General features: G+C 38.5%; 1 protein-coding gene across 1 annotated transcript; it reads left to right on the top strand.

Moving 5' to 3' along the window:
- The first annotated feature begins 4232 nt into the window (after positions 1–4232).
- gipc3 (GIPC PDZ domain containing family, member 3) lies at positions 4233–16720 on the top strand. Its single transcript, XM_074668515.1, has 6 exons — positions 4233–4570; positions 9546–9731; positions 9967–10147; positions 13682–13791; positions 14366–14447; positions 15507–16720. Exons 1-6 carry the CDS (start codon positions 4274–4276, stop codon positions 15656–15658), a joined length of 1008 nt encoding a protein of 335 aa, XP_074524616.1. The 5' UTR covers positions 4233–4273; the 3' UTR covers positions 15659–16720.

Here is a 16720-nt window from a genome sequence, read left to right as displayed (position 1 = left end):
ATGCAATGAGGGGGTGTCAGTGCAGCGTAAGCAGTCATAGGCCCTTCTGTGGTACTTTATCATGGTGACAGCTGGATCAATACTCAGCCTGTGTGGAGAACTACGCAAGGATCCAGCACTCATTGGTGTGTAAATTGGTTTCAAGTCATCTGATTAAATATGAGTTTTGTTTCGAAATAAGTACACAATATCATATTCTTGAGGCCCTGTTTTTCACTGTTGTTAACCTTGAGGCGAGAAAATTATGTGAAATACACATTTTGCATGGTAGACCATCAGTTCTGAATAAAACACTGTTTCCTGAAGAGAAAAAATGGATTAAAAGAATCAATTTAATCATCCAGTCATTCAAAATCCCACGTTTTGCAAATATTAATAGTGTGAGTCACAAGGGCTAACTCACTCACCCTTGTTCTTGTCAATATTTATTAAGGACTTCAACATTAATGAGAAGAACACACCATGGGTCCATGGCCAATCAGCTGAGAGTTGCATAAGAAGATCATATTTGAAAGAGCTTGTGCACACATTTGGATTTCTTTCTCTCAGCTATCATTACAGTCTCTTATTACATTATTTCTTCATTAGAAACAAAATAATTGCAGCATGCAGGAAGCTTGGGTTTACTTCTGGTTCCAATGTTACACAGTTGTTTATGTAGACCAGTTTGACTTGGAAACAAAGTATTATCCTATTAACTCCCGTTGATTGCTGGGTTCCGTCATGCTATTTGTTCTTGAACTACTGGGATATCCAGTCTGTTATCCCTCTTGTTGCTTAAGTTATCTGTTTGCTTAAAATAAGTAAAGGTAGAGGTTATCACATAAGTTCCTGTAAGAAGAGAAAGTGAGATGTCCTTTGAATGGAGGACTGACTGCTATCTACTGCAAACTGAATACTTTGCTTAGAAGACCCTCGCTATCTGCTGCTAGAATAAATGCTCTGTCCTTGGGAGGTAAGTCACACCTTGGCCTGGATAAATGAGGCTGTGACGCACAGACAGCTGCAGCCATGCTTATTGAGGACAGGTGTGCAGGAATGCTTATGAAGCAGGATGAAAAACACTTCACTAGCTGTGATTCCACTGCACCAGAGATTTTTTTTTTGGCTCAATACTAAGGTCAGCAATATACAGTGGAATTAAACAGTGATGATATTTATGATAAATGTGATAACAGTTTTAAAAATATATATCCAAAATGTATTGAACACACTTCAGTAGGGTCTATGGCGGGCATGGGCAAACTACGGCCCGGGGGCCACATGCGGCCTGTTGAACGTTTTAATCTGGCCCGCCGAACTTGAAGAAATTAAATGAATTAACCTTGTTAATGTTTTATTTTCCCTGAAATTCTGATGTTTTCTATATAGAGAGTTCACATTTAACATCAAAATATCACACAAATAATTTTGACACAATCTTTTACTATTTTTTGTTTTTTCATTTTTAAAGCCAGGACAGAAAAAACTTGTTTTTCTGTAATTCCGTTTTTCCGTTTTGGTTTTAAATCAGAAAAACAAAAAAACAAGTCCGTTTTTTTGTTTTTTAGATTTTGTTTTGAAACAGAATAACGAAAGAATGAACCATACACCGATTAAAAATCCCATCATAATTCCATTCTCTCATATTCTAATTTAACTTCAAAACAAAATCAAAAGAGCGAAAAATAGACTGTTACTTGTTTTCTGATTTTTGATTTGAAAACGAAAAATTGAATAACAAGTCGTTATCCGTTTCCCAATTTTGGATTCTAAAACGGATATGGAATGAACAAATGATACCCTGATAGTTACCAAAGCACTCCATCCATCTGCTCCTGGTCCGGCCCCTTTGTCAAATGTTACAACCCATTGAGGCCCACGAATCAAAAAGTTTGCCCACCCCTGGTCTATGGTGTATGTTTTAATGTTTTCCACATTAACAGCTTACCCAAAAATGATCAAACACTTAACATTTTCTTTGTATCCATTCCAAAGTTGTTTTTTTGTTTTGTTTTGACAGGATTTATTTTGCCGTCTAAATTCAGTATGGAGTTAAAGTAATTGTGGAGCATTGCATTGTTGCAGCAGTGGACACATTTTTAAAATCTATAGGCATCAGTGTGAACACTCCATATTAAACGCATTGCAAGCATAGCTACAGTGGAAAGAGTCTTTATCTGAGGGGATTCACAATGGCATCACAATGTTGGTGACACATTCCCAGCTGGCATTTGGAAATGTGATTTTTGTGGAATTTCCAGAGCCAGGCAGGCCGATAGATGGCTTTTTGTGTCTTGACATGAACGCTTCCTTGATTTGTGCATGAGTAACGCATCACAAGGGGCTAAGTGAGACAAATACAATTTTGAAAGCCTACAGATCATCTGAGCAGAAGAAAATGAGAATATCTTGATATAATTATCTTCTATGAAAAAAAAACACAGCTGCTAAAAAGGATCATTTAATCATCGGCTGTTAGGTCAATAAGTCTATCTAATCCCTGACCACAGTTGTTGATTTGTTTCAGATAGAGGATAGAGGGTCATTTTGGGAGACAGGTTGACACGTGTTCAGCCCAGATCAACTTTCAAACAGACATGATAGAGATACAGTATACTTCTAGAAATTGACATCAAATGTTGCATCGTAGTGTAGGTGAATACCTGGTTCTGGTTGGCTGGGGAAATGAAACTCCTGTGTGTTAGTTGATCTAAATTGATGTGCTGGTTACGAGTCAACCATACAGAGGAGAGTCAGTCAAAGTCTCCATTTGCAACTTCAATATAAACAAACATCATCTCTAAACATCCTGAAAATGTTGCAGTTTTTAGTTTGGTTAATTATGATTACACAAAGAAAAAAAGACATCAGCTGAAGATAGGGAAAGGATTTGTCACACATAGCACTGAGAACAAAAGTTCACCTCACATTTTGCTGCTGATACAGACGGCTTATCATTTGTTCATGTAAAGCTTTGATGTCACTTTAGGGACTGAGAATTTGCTGGCTTTGTTGTGTAAAGAGGTGGTATAAAATATTTTTTTATGTTTCACAACCAAACATTAAATAAAAAATGTAAATGTCATTACTAAACATAAACTGGCAGAGTTTCCAATTGTGCGATAACCATGTGTTAGACTAATCCTAGGATGAGACCACAGGCTGTTCTGCATGGCTTTTTCAAAAAGTCACATGAAAATTATACAAGTGAGACACAAGGTTCACTCAATTTATGACATCATAACATGACATTGGTATATCTTGTTGCAAGTGTGTAATAAAACAGCAAAAACTTAACAGAAATTTCCTGCTCTTTTCCCTCTTACTTCCTTGTTCCCTTTTCCCCTTCCCCCTAATATCCTTTGGGTCCAAACATATGGTAATTCTTAACTTTTCCTTGTCCTCAGGGAAATGGAGTTGTGGCTTGCTGAATACCTTATATTTTAGTAAAAATCAATAAATATATCAGAGTAATTTTTTTTTCACCTACTCCCCCTTAAATGGAATCCTCTGACCTTCTTTTCATCTATTAAAGCCTGATAGTGGATATCGTGACGAGCCTCTTGTGCACATATTTTGATGTTAAAAACCTGTGTTCAGAAATGTGCAATCATACTTAAACCACATTATATAAACAACATGTGTTTGTGTGTGATGCTCATAAGTTCACAAAGGTCAGTGCATGTATATTGATTTGCCAAGGCAACAGCCAGTTTCATTTAGCAGGGCCATTGAAGAGAGAGCACCTCACTCGCCACCCTGCAATATCATCTTACCTTTAACTCTGGGATGTTGTTTTGTGGTCATCATTTTGCAGTTATGCATGGGTTTTCACACTTAATAGTAATGTTCAAATATTCAGTGTGCATGTTCGTGTATGTGTGTATGTGTGTGTGTGTGTGTGTGTGTGTGTGTGTGTGTGCCTGGGACATGTCTCACAGCCAGACTGATATTGAGGATTAACCCTGTCTCTTGTATGGAGAAACCTTTACCCGACGTGTTTTGTTTGTATTCTCTGTGCGTGAGCTACCAGAGGCTCAGGTGTAACACATTCAGTCCTCAACTCAAAGGGTGTTGGGTTTCTAGCAGCAGGGTCTGGCTGGCCTCTTCCAGCTACAGTTACCAGGTTACTCTCATAACTAATTCATCCTCAACCTAAAGCTCTGGCTGGTTGGTTGGTTTGGTGGCAGGTCAGCTAAGCAGAGGGGGGGAAGGACGAGGTTTCTCTGTCTTTGTGGGAGCAGCAAACCACCAGGGCTCCCAGAAGAAGACTGCACCTAAGCCGGGCCTGATGCAGAACGGGGAGGCTATGAGCCCGCAGAACTCTGAGGCACCTGGAGCAGATGCCATGGAGGATCAGAAGGCCAAGATCCAGAGCCAGAACCATACCAGTGTTGAGCCCACAGCACCACCTCTTCCTCCTCCTCCTTCACCGCCACCACCTGGGCCACCAGAATACCCGAGACCCCGACTCATCTTCCACACCCAGCTGGCTCATGGGAGCCCTACAGGCCGAATCCATGGATTCACCAACGTTAAAGAGCTTTACGCCAAGATAGCTGAAGTCTTCAACATTTCCCCCTCAGAGGTACATGAGCAAAGATGTAGATCTTTTTTTCTCTTAAGAATGAGTGGCTATTTTCCATTTGGAATGAGAATGGCTGTGTTAAAACACTAAACAATTCCTTCCTTGGATTTCTGGTCTGTCAGGCCTGCTGCAAATAGGTGTAAGGTTTCCACTCTAGGCTTTTTTCCATGATGCACTGTTGAAAACCATTTGGCTCACCACTGTCTGCCAGACTTTGTACTTGTCTGGGCCTCAACCAGGATCAATATTGGAAACAAATAACAAGATAAAGTTCTGCTCTCAATGAGCACTTAAACATGTGCTGTAACAAAACAACTTCAAGTGAGTTCAGAGCAAACAAGACAGCATGATAAAACAGACTCCAAAATGTACCCAGAATTACAGCTTGAGAGTTAAGAAAAGTTTGAGTGTAATGTTCCTGTTTTTTTGTAATGCTTCATCTCTGCTCAAATAAACTTCAGTTAGTTGTTAAGCCCACACATTCAAGTGGCAAATAAGGGAAAGTCCTGGCCATGGGTGATTTCCTTTCCTGCAAACATTGTCGACTTTGAGTTGGACAGTTCTCCTTTTTCTCACATCTTCAAAGTTGGATAAAAACACAGGCTTTCTTTGATGTCCTGGAGTTTCCATGATTATCTCCCAATGGCATCATATCATTACATTGTCACACTTTACAGAGCTCATCCAGAGCCATGTAAGTCATAAAAACAGCTGTTAAAGTCTGATAATTTATGCACAGAGTGGAGTTCCCATTTCAAAATGGCTTCAAATAAATAACAATAACTTCTAATTCTTTCTTGATGTCAGTAACAAATGCCTTGATATGAGTGTTTTAGTGACATTACACTAAAAGTTTTAATTGAGACAAAAAAAAGATTATTTCATCGCTATGCAGGTGATCAAAAGTTCTGTTATCACTTGGGTTAAAGCAGACAGCTGCTCACAAGGCGAGGATCCTTGAGAAGATGCCGAGTCACTAGTTCTTTAGTAGGTCAGGGCTAACCAAACTGCTCTGCTACTGCTCTATATACTTAACACAGAAAACTGGCAAAAAAGAAAAAAAACCCACATGCTTTTGATTGGACAAAACACTTCTTTTTTTAAAAAAAACTCGTGACAGTTTTGGATTCCAAGCATTAATATGACTTTCATTTAACTAGAAAGAAATGCCTTGAAGAAGTGACTTCTACCCTGGAATCTTGGTGTTGATTTCTAAGGGATTTCAGGTGAAATCATTATCTGAAATGGCTGTCTTTGTGCCCAAAACAAACAAACAAACAAACAAACAAACAAAAGAACAAAAAAACCACTGCCATCACAAAAAGGATTGGACTGTAAGAATCCTAAGAGTTGGAAGAGGCTATAGTTTCAATTTCACGTCAGTGGTGCCATGAATGTTACCAGGGCTTTGAGATTAAACATTCATTTTTTGCTCTCCCAGAAGTTCCCCCAAGATTTAGCACAGAATAAATAAGGCAGCTGCTGGGGTTTCAGTGACAGTTAGCCCCTTTCTGACGAAGGTCTCTGTGCTTTGACTTTAAAAACCCACTTGACATGAACAGAATAATGTCAGCTCCATTTTAAAGGTCCCATATTATGCAAAAATCCCTTTATTGAGTCTTTTAGTGAAATTTGTGGGTCTTTGGCTTTCCTCCCAGCCCACATAATGTGATATTTAATGACAAAACATGTACTTAGTAGTGCTTGTGAATGTAAAATCCTAAACTAAATTGAGCTGTTTGGATTTTGGAGATGTGCCGACGTGAGCGATTCCCTTTTTGACCAATCAGGAGCAAGTGACCTGAACCCCCTGACCTCCGAACCCCCTCCCCGCCCACTCCTCTCCCCGCTACTTGAGAGATTTGTGAACAGCGACGTAGTTTCATGCACAAGCTTCCCATCTCGGAAGAAGACAAGACTAAGTGGCTAGATTTCATTTATCAAGGAAATGTGCCAGCTACACTCAGTAAAACTGTGCACGTGTGTGCTAGTCACTTCACCGACTGCTTTTCCAACTTTGGACAGTACAACAGAGGGCTAGTGAATAGACTGGTCCTGAATCCAGGCGCATTACCAACCATCCGCCAACAAACCTCAGGCCCTGGAAATGTGAGTATTTTAAATGCTGTGTGCTGTGGAGCAGATGTAAGAGATTTTCCTCAGTGTCCCCCTGTCTCTGTGTTGGCTTCAGGATGCTAACTTAAGCTTCATTAGCTTGTTGTTTTAGCCTGTAGCTTCGCTGTTTTCTACACAATGTGCACTCAGAGCTCGTGGCGCCGCTCTCAGTGACGTGGAAGAGCGAAGCGGCGGTGGCTCATTTACATATGAAGGTCACGCCCACTAAATCAGACTGTTCTGAACAGAGGGACTGTGAGAGCCTGGAAACAATGCTGTTGTGCCTGATTTATTGGCTTTTTGGACCAAAACATGTACTACTATTTCATGAAAACATCAATAATCCATATTAAACTGCAGAAAAGGAGCATAATATGGAACCTTCAATGCAGAGTGTAATTTGTGGTTTCATTGGCAGTTTTTCCAGTGTGTTCTAGTTAATTTTCACAGCCTGCCCACTCTGAGGTTTAAATTTCTCACTGAGAGATTCAGTGGAAAGTGGCTTGAAGAGATCGGAAACTTCACGACCTTTTAAGAGTCACTGTGAAATAAATAATGAACAATATGAAGATGTTGAAACACAGGAAAGACGCCAAAAGACGAAGGAATACTTTAAATGTTGAATGAAGTTTCGATTTGAATACATGAATGACTCTAAAGGGGGTTGAATGAGGCTTAAAATCTCTGGAGATTTTGAACACTTCTCCAATACAGTTGATGGGAGGGAAGTGATGAACCTTTGTAGACAACTTCTTGCACATTCAGTCATGTGGTGAAGATGTATTGCAATATATCATAATGCATAATACATAATGCATTTACATTTTCACAACAAAAACAAAAAAGTTGAGTTTTCTAAAGTTATAAAGCAGGTAGATAAGGGTGTCTCTGTGTGTGTGCTGCTGTTCTGCAACATTCTCTCGCAAGTTATGGTAACAAGCGCAGCTGCAGCACAATGGTTAATTGACATTGCTCTTATCTCATAATTATCAGTGCTGTCTTGAAGGCCACTGTGAAGGTTTTCTCTATCTGTGTATCGCTTACTGAACATGGATGGCTGAAGATGAAGGAACAGAGGCTGATCAAACCATCAGCGTGTGACTGTGTAAAAAATGTCTGCTTGTTTCAACAATATTCAGCTAGATGTCTCTATGAAGATGAAAATGAAAAAATAAAACAGTTTCCATATTTTATATGCACATGTATTAGCAGTGCTTGTACCTTACAAAAAATGACTTTATTTTACCCCTCTGTTTTTTTTTCCTAAATCAGGGTAATTAATCAGCCCATTCTGTGTTCAGATAATCATCACACCTAAGAATTTAAGTTAAGATGGCAGATGAAAAATTTACTTTAAATGGAAAACAGCCCAAGAGTTGCAGTCTGGCATAAATGCATAATAACGGAAATAATAGACCTTTGTGTTGCATAAAAATATCTTATTCCAAAAAAAAGTAACTGTGCTGCTGTTTTAAATCAATGAAATGATTTCCCAAAATGTATCTTTTTTTGTAAAGAAATCAGACTTACTGTAAGAGAAAAAACTAATCTGATGAGTTTTATGACTCCAAGGCCTTGAACAGCACTTCAACTTATAGATACAACTCTGTCAGTGTTAACATCAGGCTGTTGGGTGGTGATAGTGAGAAGCACAACAGTTTCCTTGAACTCCTCGAGGACCGCACAGCAGCAGCATAAAGTTACAGCACAACTCAATGCCAGAAAAGACTTTGGACTGAAGTCAGACTGCTGTGCTTGCCAGTGAAATTACTGCAAGTAATATCTAACAGGAACAGCATTGAGTTAGATAACAGTTCAAACAGGTTATCTCAAATTTCCGTTTTGGATATTTATGTCACACTTCAGCTTCAACAGTTAAGAATAACAAATCCAGGGCATTAAGAGCCCACCAAAACAATGTATTTTTAGAAAATCACATCGTAAAACTTTAAAATAATCTTCAATAAGACTGGCGAGAGTTCAAAGGACATTAATGTGAGAGTCACATGTTCAGTCTAGTATGTCAGCGTGCAAATGCTGCCTTTAAAGTTGCATTTCTCTTTTATATGGTGTTTATTTGAAAAAGATGAAATTAATCATTGGAGAAATAAAGAGAGGAAAAGAGAAAGTATCTCTGTAATGCTTTAAGTGTAAACTACTTCTTATCATTTTACAACACACTTTTTTTTTTTCAAACACTCATCTTTGAGATCCAACTTTAATTTAACTTACTTAAATGAAGCATCTAACTCATAAAAACAAGCATGAACAACTCATTCAAATAGTCTTGGGTAAAATTCCTAACAATACAAATGGCATACTTTGCTGATGACAAAATGGCCACAACAGCAAAATAAAAGTTTGACTCTGCTGCCCTCTGCTGTTAAACCTTTATACAGCAGTACAAGAGCACTTGCAACTACCTTAAATGGGTTGAAATGGCACTAGGCAGAAAAGGGAGAACTGGGATGTGACACAAAGTCCTAACAAAAAAAGAAAAAAAAAAAAGAAAAGAAAAAACCAGCCAACCAAACAAACATACAAACAAAACCACACATTATAAAACTTAAAGGACTACTAAAAATCTCAGAGTGCTTTTGATAGGTCTCAGTTCTACCAAAAAAAAAAATTTCCAGGCAGTAAGACAAAAAGGCCCAATGAAATGTATGCATGTATTTATTTATGTATTTATTTATTTATGTATTTATTTATATTTTTAAAAGTGCGTGCATCAATATCATAAACAGTCTAAATCCTATGAATAAATAATATCCTGTTTTTCTGTTGAGAGTGCTGTTGAATTATTTTAACATTAGTTTCTTATGATGTCTTATGTTACTTTGCCCACCACCTCCTTTAGATCCTCTTCTGCACCCTAAACTCCCATAAAGTGGACATGCAGAAGCTCCTGGGGGGGCAAATTGGACTGGAGGACTTCATCTTTGCTCACATAAGGGGAGAAACCAAAGAGGTGGAGGTGACAAAGACAGAAGACGCGCTGGGCCTCACTATCACAGACAATGGAGCTGGGTATGCCTTCATAAAGGTGAGAGAACTGGAAGTAAATTTATCGTTTAAGAATAATCAAAGACTTAGATCTAAAACTTCAAAAGATGTATCCGATTTTATTACCAATAAAGATTATTTGGTAGCCTTTCAGGGAACATATAATACATTTGTATAATCTATTTTTTCCAAAACAAATATCTTCATTGCTGAATTTTTCACAGTGCTTAAGTCACCACATCTGAACCATTTTATGTTCTTTCATTTTCTTTTAGAGGATAAAGGAAAATAGTACCATAGACAGGCTGAAGACGGTTTGCGTGGGTGATCACATTGAGGCAATCAATGACCAGAGCATCGTTGGGTGTCGACACTATGAGGTGGCTAAGATGCTGAAGGAGCAGCCAAGGGGGATACCCTTTACTCTGCGCTTGGTGGGGCCGAAGAAGGCCTTTGGTGAGTTATGACTCTGTCTTTGTCTCTGTCAATCAAAAACCTGTGTGTTACTTGAATGACTCTTGAATGCTTTTCCAACATTCCTGCACTCAGCAGAATCAATAAGTGTTATTTGTTAAAGTTACACCTCATACAGACATTCTGTTAACCCTTCGACTGCTTGATGCACTATTAATTTGTTTTATTGTATTCTTGGACTGTTTTCTCAGTTTCTTCCGACATGTACCTGCTCCTTTGTGCTTTCTTTTTCCTGTTTGACTTCTTTTCTGTTTGTTTTTGATCTTTGCAAATCAGTTTGTAACTTTTGTCTGTAAAAAATAACACTTTATAAATAAAGTACATGAAAGGTAGAGTAAGCATTATACGATGGCTTTTGTGTTATAAGATCTATATCAATGTGGATCTAACAAGGAGAAATGGATCTTTATATCTTTGCCATCATTTGGAGATCAGTCAGGATAATAAGACTTTTTTCCACTGAAAATAAGACATTTGCTCAGGCTTCTGTTTTGATAGTGATGAATTTTGGTATTTGTATATTTATAAATGGATTCGAGCAAAACGAAAAAAAATATCAGGGGCCTGAGAAAATACCAAATGTGACGATCAATAAATCATTTTAGCCCTTTTTTGGTATTAAAGTGAGATGGGGAACATGGTGGTTAGAGAGTAGGGGATGATATGTAGCATTGGGCCGTGGCTTGGCTGTCTGCTTTGACCACTCAGCCTGGCCTGCATGCCGCACTAATTGACCGACATTAGTGCAGCTGCCAATACCAAAATATCTTGTGTTGCCGCAGATGCTCTCAAACATCTTTGGAACGACCGTAAAACGCTTCAGCTAGATATTGACAGCATGAAAAAGAGTAATCAAATTTAACAAATTAAGCCTACTTGTTCAGTCTTTTTTTATGCATACAAAAATGTGGTGTTTTTTCTGCCCTTTGGAAAGAGTTTATGTGCACAAAAAGAGAAGTTTATCAGAGAGAATTACAGACAAATCAGAAAAAGACTTTCAGGATCCTTCCTCTTATTCTCAGCTCAGAAGAAGGCTTAGAAATGAAGGTAACCTTTTATAATAAAACTGAAACAATCCTGGAAGCACTTCTAAAAAACAGATCACCCTCTCACTCACTCAAATATACAAAGACAAACTAAATCTGCTTCTATGTTTACCTACCAAAATATTTCTCACTGGGTATTTATGTAGTGCAGTCAAATATGCTTGTAGTCCAAATATTTAACCCTATCTTGTTTAAAGGGGCTGTGAAGAGTTTCTAAGTGATCTTGCAAAAGTCTTTTTGTATACACGCCTGATTGTAATCCACACTTTAAAATAAGATTATCAGCAACAATATTAAAGGTTACAGGTTATTTTAAAGTGCTACTTCTTAGCTTCCTGATCGGGTCGAGCAGGACTGGATTGATTTATGGCACATCTAGGTCTCTATGACGACTCTATGTCAACGCTGGCTGACGAAGTTTAGTCGTTACAAGAGAGATCTGTGTTTTTCTCTGCTGAAAAGAATTTCTGTGATTAATTTTGTAGTGATGGTGGACACAGGAGCCTAACTTTCAGACAGAAAAAGGACAGATGAACAGAAGAAGGATAAAAAGGAGAGCGATACAGCCCAAGCTAAAGGCTAAAAGGGCTAATCTGTTTGATAATGTTAATTCCACCCCACATGCAGCAGTTATTCTGCAGTGGTCTGTTCAAACTTGAGAGTCTATCAATAAAATGAAGAGTGAGGTTACGTTAGCTCTGCTTGGTAGATGACTGGCAGGATGTAACCAGGATTCACTAATGTTACACATTAATGACATGTCTTAAAGGACTTGGCTGCCAGCTGCGCTAAATATAGACAACTACTAAAATACATACAAACTGAGAGTGTTATCTTGCTGTTACATTAGCCTACAGATACGTTGGAGCACCAAGCTGCTGATAGCACTACATATAACCACAGGATACAACAATGTTTGCATAATGCCATGTTTCAAACTGTAGTGCTACATAAGTGTACTGATAAACAGCTTACCTCAGTGTTTTGTATTGGGTCAAGAGTTGTCTTGGACAAAGAAGAGTTGTTTCTATCCAATCTCCATTTAATTCCAAAACAAACATACACTTTGCTAAAAGTAATTTACGACAGTGTGTGAAGACTTCGGGCCAAATCAAAACAGATCCTTCTCATAGCAACTTTAAGTGAGCCAAAGCAAGGAAAGAAATACATAGAAATTTTGTTTATTTGGTTTGTATACATTCACACAGAAGTCAGTGTCAAAGATACAAATTTTTGATCACCAAGTTCCTGCTGTCTTTTCCCTGTTGCTAGAGAACCAGAATACTTTCATATATGCCATTTATCAACCGCCACTGAAAAATGCATGGGTGATTAATTAGTTTACAGTAACTTGTCCCACCTCTGACGTGGATCCTTGCTCTGACTTACAGTATGTCTTACTTTTTATTTATGAAGGCCAAGTTTCATGCAGTTACCCCTTGACTTTTATTAAGGATAGCATTCATCACAAAGAGGCCCTCTTCCCTTCCCCCCTCTGGAAAATGCATTTCCCTTAAAGAGTTTAGTTGCTCATTAATTACATCTGGATTAGAAGGAAGTCTGCATTTCTAAGTGGATGTCACAAACTGGGCCAGAGCAAGGCTGTCATCAAAATCAAGTTATCAGACAGGAAACTAGATCCATGGCCAGTTCCTGACATCCTGTCACCATCGTGTGTAGTGTTTAGTTACTGAGTCTAATGATGTTATGGGGAAACAGAAAAAAAAACAGTTGTTAGTCAGCGTCCACTTACTGGCAATCATGAAATGAGGCTGGGGTGTCAGACTTGAAGGGAAAGGCGCTGACTATGTAAGGTCCTCGTGTGATAGGGGCTCACAAAGATAACGTAATGAACTGTTATAAATGCAGACAGGAGCCCAGGGAGATGTCTTTATATGGGACCATGTTCCTACGCAACGTCACTGATCTCTGGCTCTAGTCCTTATCAACAGATTGTGTTTTTCTAGTTGTCATAGATTTGTGGATGCTTTCAAGTCTATTTTGACTTATGATTTTCCAACAAACTGCTTTGTTTCAGATAAAACTCCAGTTAAGGATATCTCATTACTGTTAGGATCATATTTTCAGACCAGGGACTTAAAGATATTTTTTTTTCAACCAAATTTTGCAGTATGCACCATTCTAGGACTTTGTCTTTATTCCACCCAGAGGAGCTCTTTAGTCTGCAGTGACTAAAGAAGAAATAAATAGGCTCAATAGTTGATCAACATAGTGCCAAATCTGAAAAGTATAGAGGAGGTTTTGTTGCAGCAGCATGAGTCTCAATGAGTGAGTCACCTGCAGAAACTCACAGGTAAATAACATTTATGGAAAGACAACCACTGAGATGAACAGTAGATACTGGGAAGACTTCATAGGTAACAAGGAATCCCACAGGTTATCTGTTTTGTCAGTGTAATAAGGTCAACTTTTTTCATCCAGTTTTTTTTATATCTGTGTGTCTGATTAGACATGATTGGAATGAGGACCAGAGCACCAAAATCTAACGAGGGCAAGATGGTGAATGGGAAGGAAACGCTGCGTCTGCGCTCCAAGGGTGCTGCCACTGTTCAGGAAGTGGTATGTTTCACACGCCTTGGACAATGACTTCACTTCTGCTGTACTTTTGGTTTTCTGGGTTAGTAGGACACGCTATATATTCACAGATATTTAAAAAAAAAACAGACCATGCAGAGATCCCGGGAATCAGGGAACTGATATTGACCCTGTGTGAAAATCCCAGCTAACATTCAGATAAACGAACTCCCACATGCAGCTACTGTCATTTTTTGCCACTTCCTAAGAAGTGGCTTGTTCTGGCGAAGTGACCCCTGCTTCCTGCTCTTCAGGACAGGACAGTGAACTCCCTGACTTCCCCATTTGGCTGAATGGTTCCAGCAACCCTCAAGAAAAAATGAGCAAACACTAAATAAGCAAACAGATTATGCTTAATGAATGCAGGCAGGATTGAAGACCAACAAGACTCTTGACATGTTCATTGGTCTAAGATAAGTGTAAATCAAAGATATTCTTGGCTTGTACATGTTTTGGCATGAAGCTGTGCACTCTCTCAAAGTTTGCATCACCATATTTAGAGCTTGAGCATCGCCACATCTTCTTTCACACTCCTGTATTCTCCTCTTTGCACTGACAGCAGAATGAGTTTGAAGAGCAGGCCACCAGGAAGGTGGATGATCTGTTGGAGAGCTATATGGGTATCAGGGATCTGGAGCTTGGTAAGACCCCTTACTCTGGTATTCTTTATTTGGAGTGTTTTTGTGTACTTGTGCGTGTCTTACGTAGCTTATTTGTGTAGATGCAAAAGAAAATTCACTCCCAACAATCATTTCCTATTTTTCTCCACTCCCCATGAATTTTGCTACTAAAATAAAATTACATGGAAACATACTGTTGTTTTCCTGCATAGGAGGGGGGCTTTGATTTGCTGAGGGTCCTTGGAATGGGTCAGGAATTTGAGCAAGCTTTCCCAGACTTTCAGGGTCACAAGCCAGATTTCCCAAAACCTTGTATTTTTATCGAGGCCCCAATTTAAAATAGGTTAATGAGTTTCTCATCTGCTTTTCCTTCCGCTGTTTGCTTCAGACCTCATTCTGTGGAAACACTATACGGCATGCAGTATTCTCAAGTTTTATGGTGCAGGCAAGTGGCAACTTGAGGTCCTAAAATCTATTTACGTATAAACAATATGAAAAGGGCTTTGCACTCAGAAACTTGGCTTTTGTACAAACAAAATGCTTGTCATACTTTGTAAAAAGCTCAAAGAATCACACATATAGGTTTTTTTGACTGCAGACATGTGGGCAGCAGCAGAAAGGCAGTTTGGCACACCGCCTACTGGTTTATGATAGAAATCAACCCACTGATTGGATTTTTAGATATCTTGTCATCTTTGAAAAATGGGCTTTGTTTTCTTGAGATAGCATGAAAATTATCCTATTATATTGAGAAAACAAGATTTTTTTTTGGAGCCAACAAGAACACAACCAAGCTTACCTGCTGTTTCGAAAGAAAAAAAAAGAAAAAGAGAAAAAAATAGAAAATAGGAGAAAATATTAAATCATTAACTTATTAATTTGTGAGGAATTTCTGTTCATTTTTTATTTTGACTTGTAGTTAATGGATTTTCTTTGAGTAGAACCCTATAAAAGACCCCCCCCCCTCTTTCTTTTCTTTTTTTTTCTTTTTTTTTTGGTGCCTGTTTCACACTCGCATTACTTTCACATTTTACACACTGATAGCTTTTGCTTTACTCAAAACTGTCTTGTTTTCTGCAGCGACCACCATTGTCGAAGCAGGTAAAGACAAGAAGAACCCTGATGACTTTGCTGAGGCCTTGGATTCAGTTCTGGGAGATTTTGCGTTTCCGGATGTGTTTTTGTTTGATGTATGGGGAGCTATTGGGGACATCAAGAATGGGAGAATGTAGACGTCAAACATGAACACAACCCCATGCTTTGTTGAGAAAGAGCTCGGTTGTCTGGCTCACCTAACTAGAAAGAAAAAAATGGTAGATGCTCCATGGCTGTATTCTAAGTACTTGCACACGTTTTAATGGCTTCATTTAAATCCTATTAGGGGCTGTCCCCACTACAGTCATTTCTCTTTGAATATTCAAATTTTCAAATAATCTCAAGCAGATTTGAAAAGAAAGACAATTATGGTGGCACAAAGAGTTGCATGTCCTAATATAACCTAAAGGAGACTTTTTTTGGAACACTGCAACTTTAGAAATGATGCCAACTCAAAGGCAACTCAACTTAAACACAATATAACAACAGAAACATTAGAATGAGGAAAAAAGCTGCAAGAATGTAAATTACATGCATTGAAAAGAATGGTGCACTAATTTAAGATAAAGGAATAGAGGATTTATAAAAGGTTTGCAGAAGTTGAAACTTTAATTTGTTTAGACCTTTTTGTGATTTAAAAATGGTTTAAAATTTCAGCCCTGATTCATCTAATGTAAATGTTTCAGCTCTTTTTTCAGCTCTTGTTTTGTGTTTGCTCTCTTTAGCCACCGTACATTCTGGCTGGAAAACAGTCACACTAAAGTTGCTGATATAAGATAATTACGTGAGATGCTTTAGGGCTCCCCTTCTTTTTATCATAGAGATCTATCATCACAGGGATTTGTAAACAGTGTTGCAAGAACATGAATGCAACACTATCAGCCAGACATCTAGGAAACAAGGAAGTTGGATAAGTTGCAGTGAACTTCTGTTCTCTGATCAAGTCCCACTGGGAACAAAAACAGGAAGGGGACATTTCCAGGTCATCTCAAAGTCATAATGTTTAATTGCACTCTTCTTGTACTAAACAGCTGTGTAAGCTCAAGATCTACATGTGATTTTTAAGTTTTGCAAAGTTTGCAGGCAGGTTGTTCGCTGAATTTACTGAGAATGGCCTGAAACCTTTCAACAACTCTGTAATTCAGCAACAGATGTGATTCTGCATCTTCAAAATAGCAAAGGCTATTTGAGCACATTTT

This window comes from Halichoeres trimaculatus, unplaced genomic scaffold (assembly GCF_033239565.1).
Source record: "Halichoeres trimaculatus isolate MK-OKI-2021-1 unplaced genomic scaffold, fHalTri1.1 fHalTri1_scaffold_4, whole genome shotgun sequence".
NCBI lineage: Eukaryota > Metazoa > Chordata > Actinopteri > Labriformes > Labridae > Halichoeres > Halichoeres trimaculatus.
This window is presented reverse-complemented; position numbering and strand designations above follow the sequence as displayed.

Bases quoted from the DNA above. Each gene is read 5' to 3' on its own strand.
- gipc3 (XM_074668515.1), top strand. From the start codon at position 4,274: ATGCAGAACGGGGAGGCTATGAGCCCGCAGAACTCTGAGGCACCTGGA. The intron at 10,148-13,681 runs GTGAGTTATGAC...GTGTCTGATTAG, and splicing joins GGGGCCGAAGAAGGCCTTTG to ACATGATTGGAATGAGGACC. The intron at 14,448-15,506 runs GTAAGACCCCTT...TGTTTTCTGCAG, and splicing joins TATCAGGGATCTGGAGCTTG to CGACCACCATTGTCGAAGCA.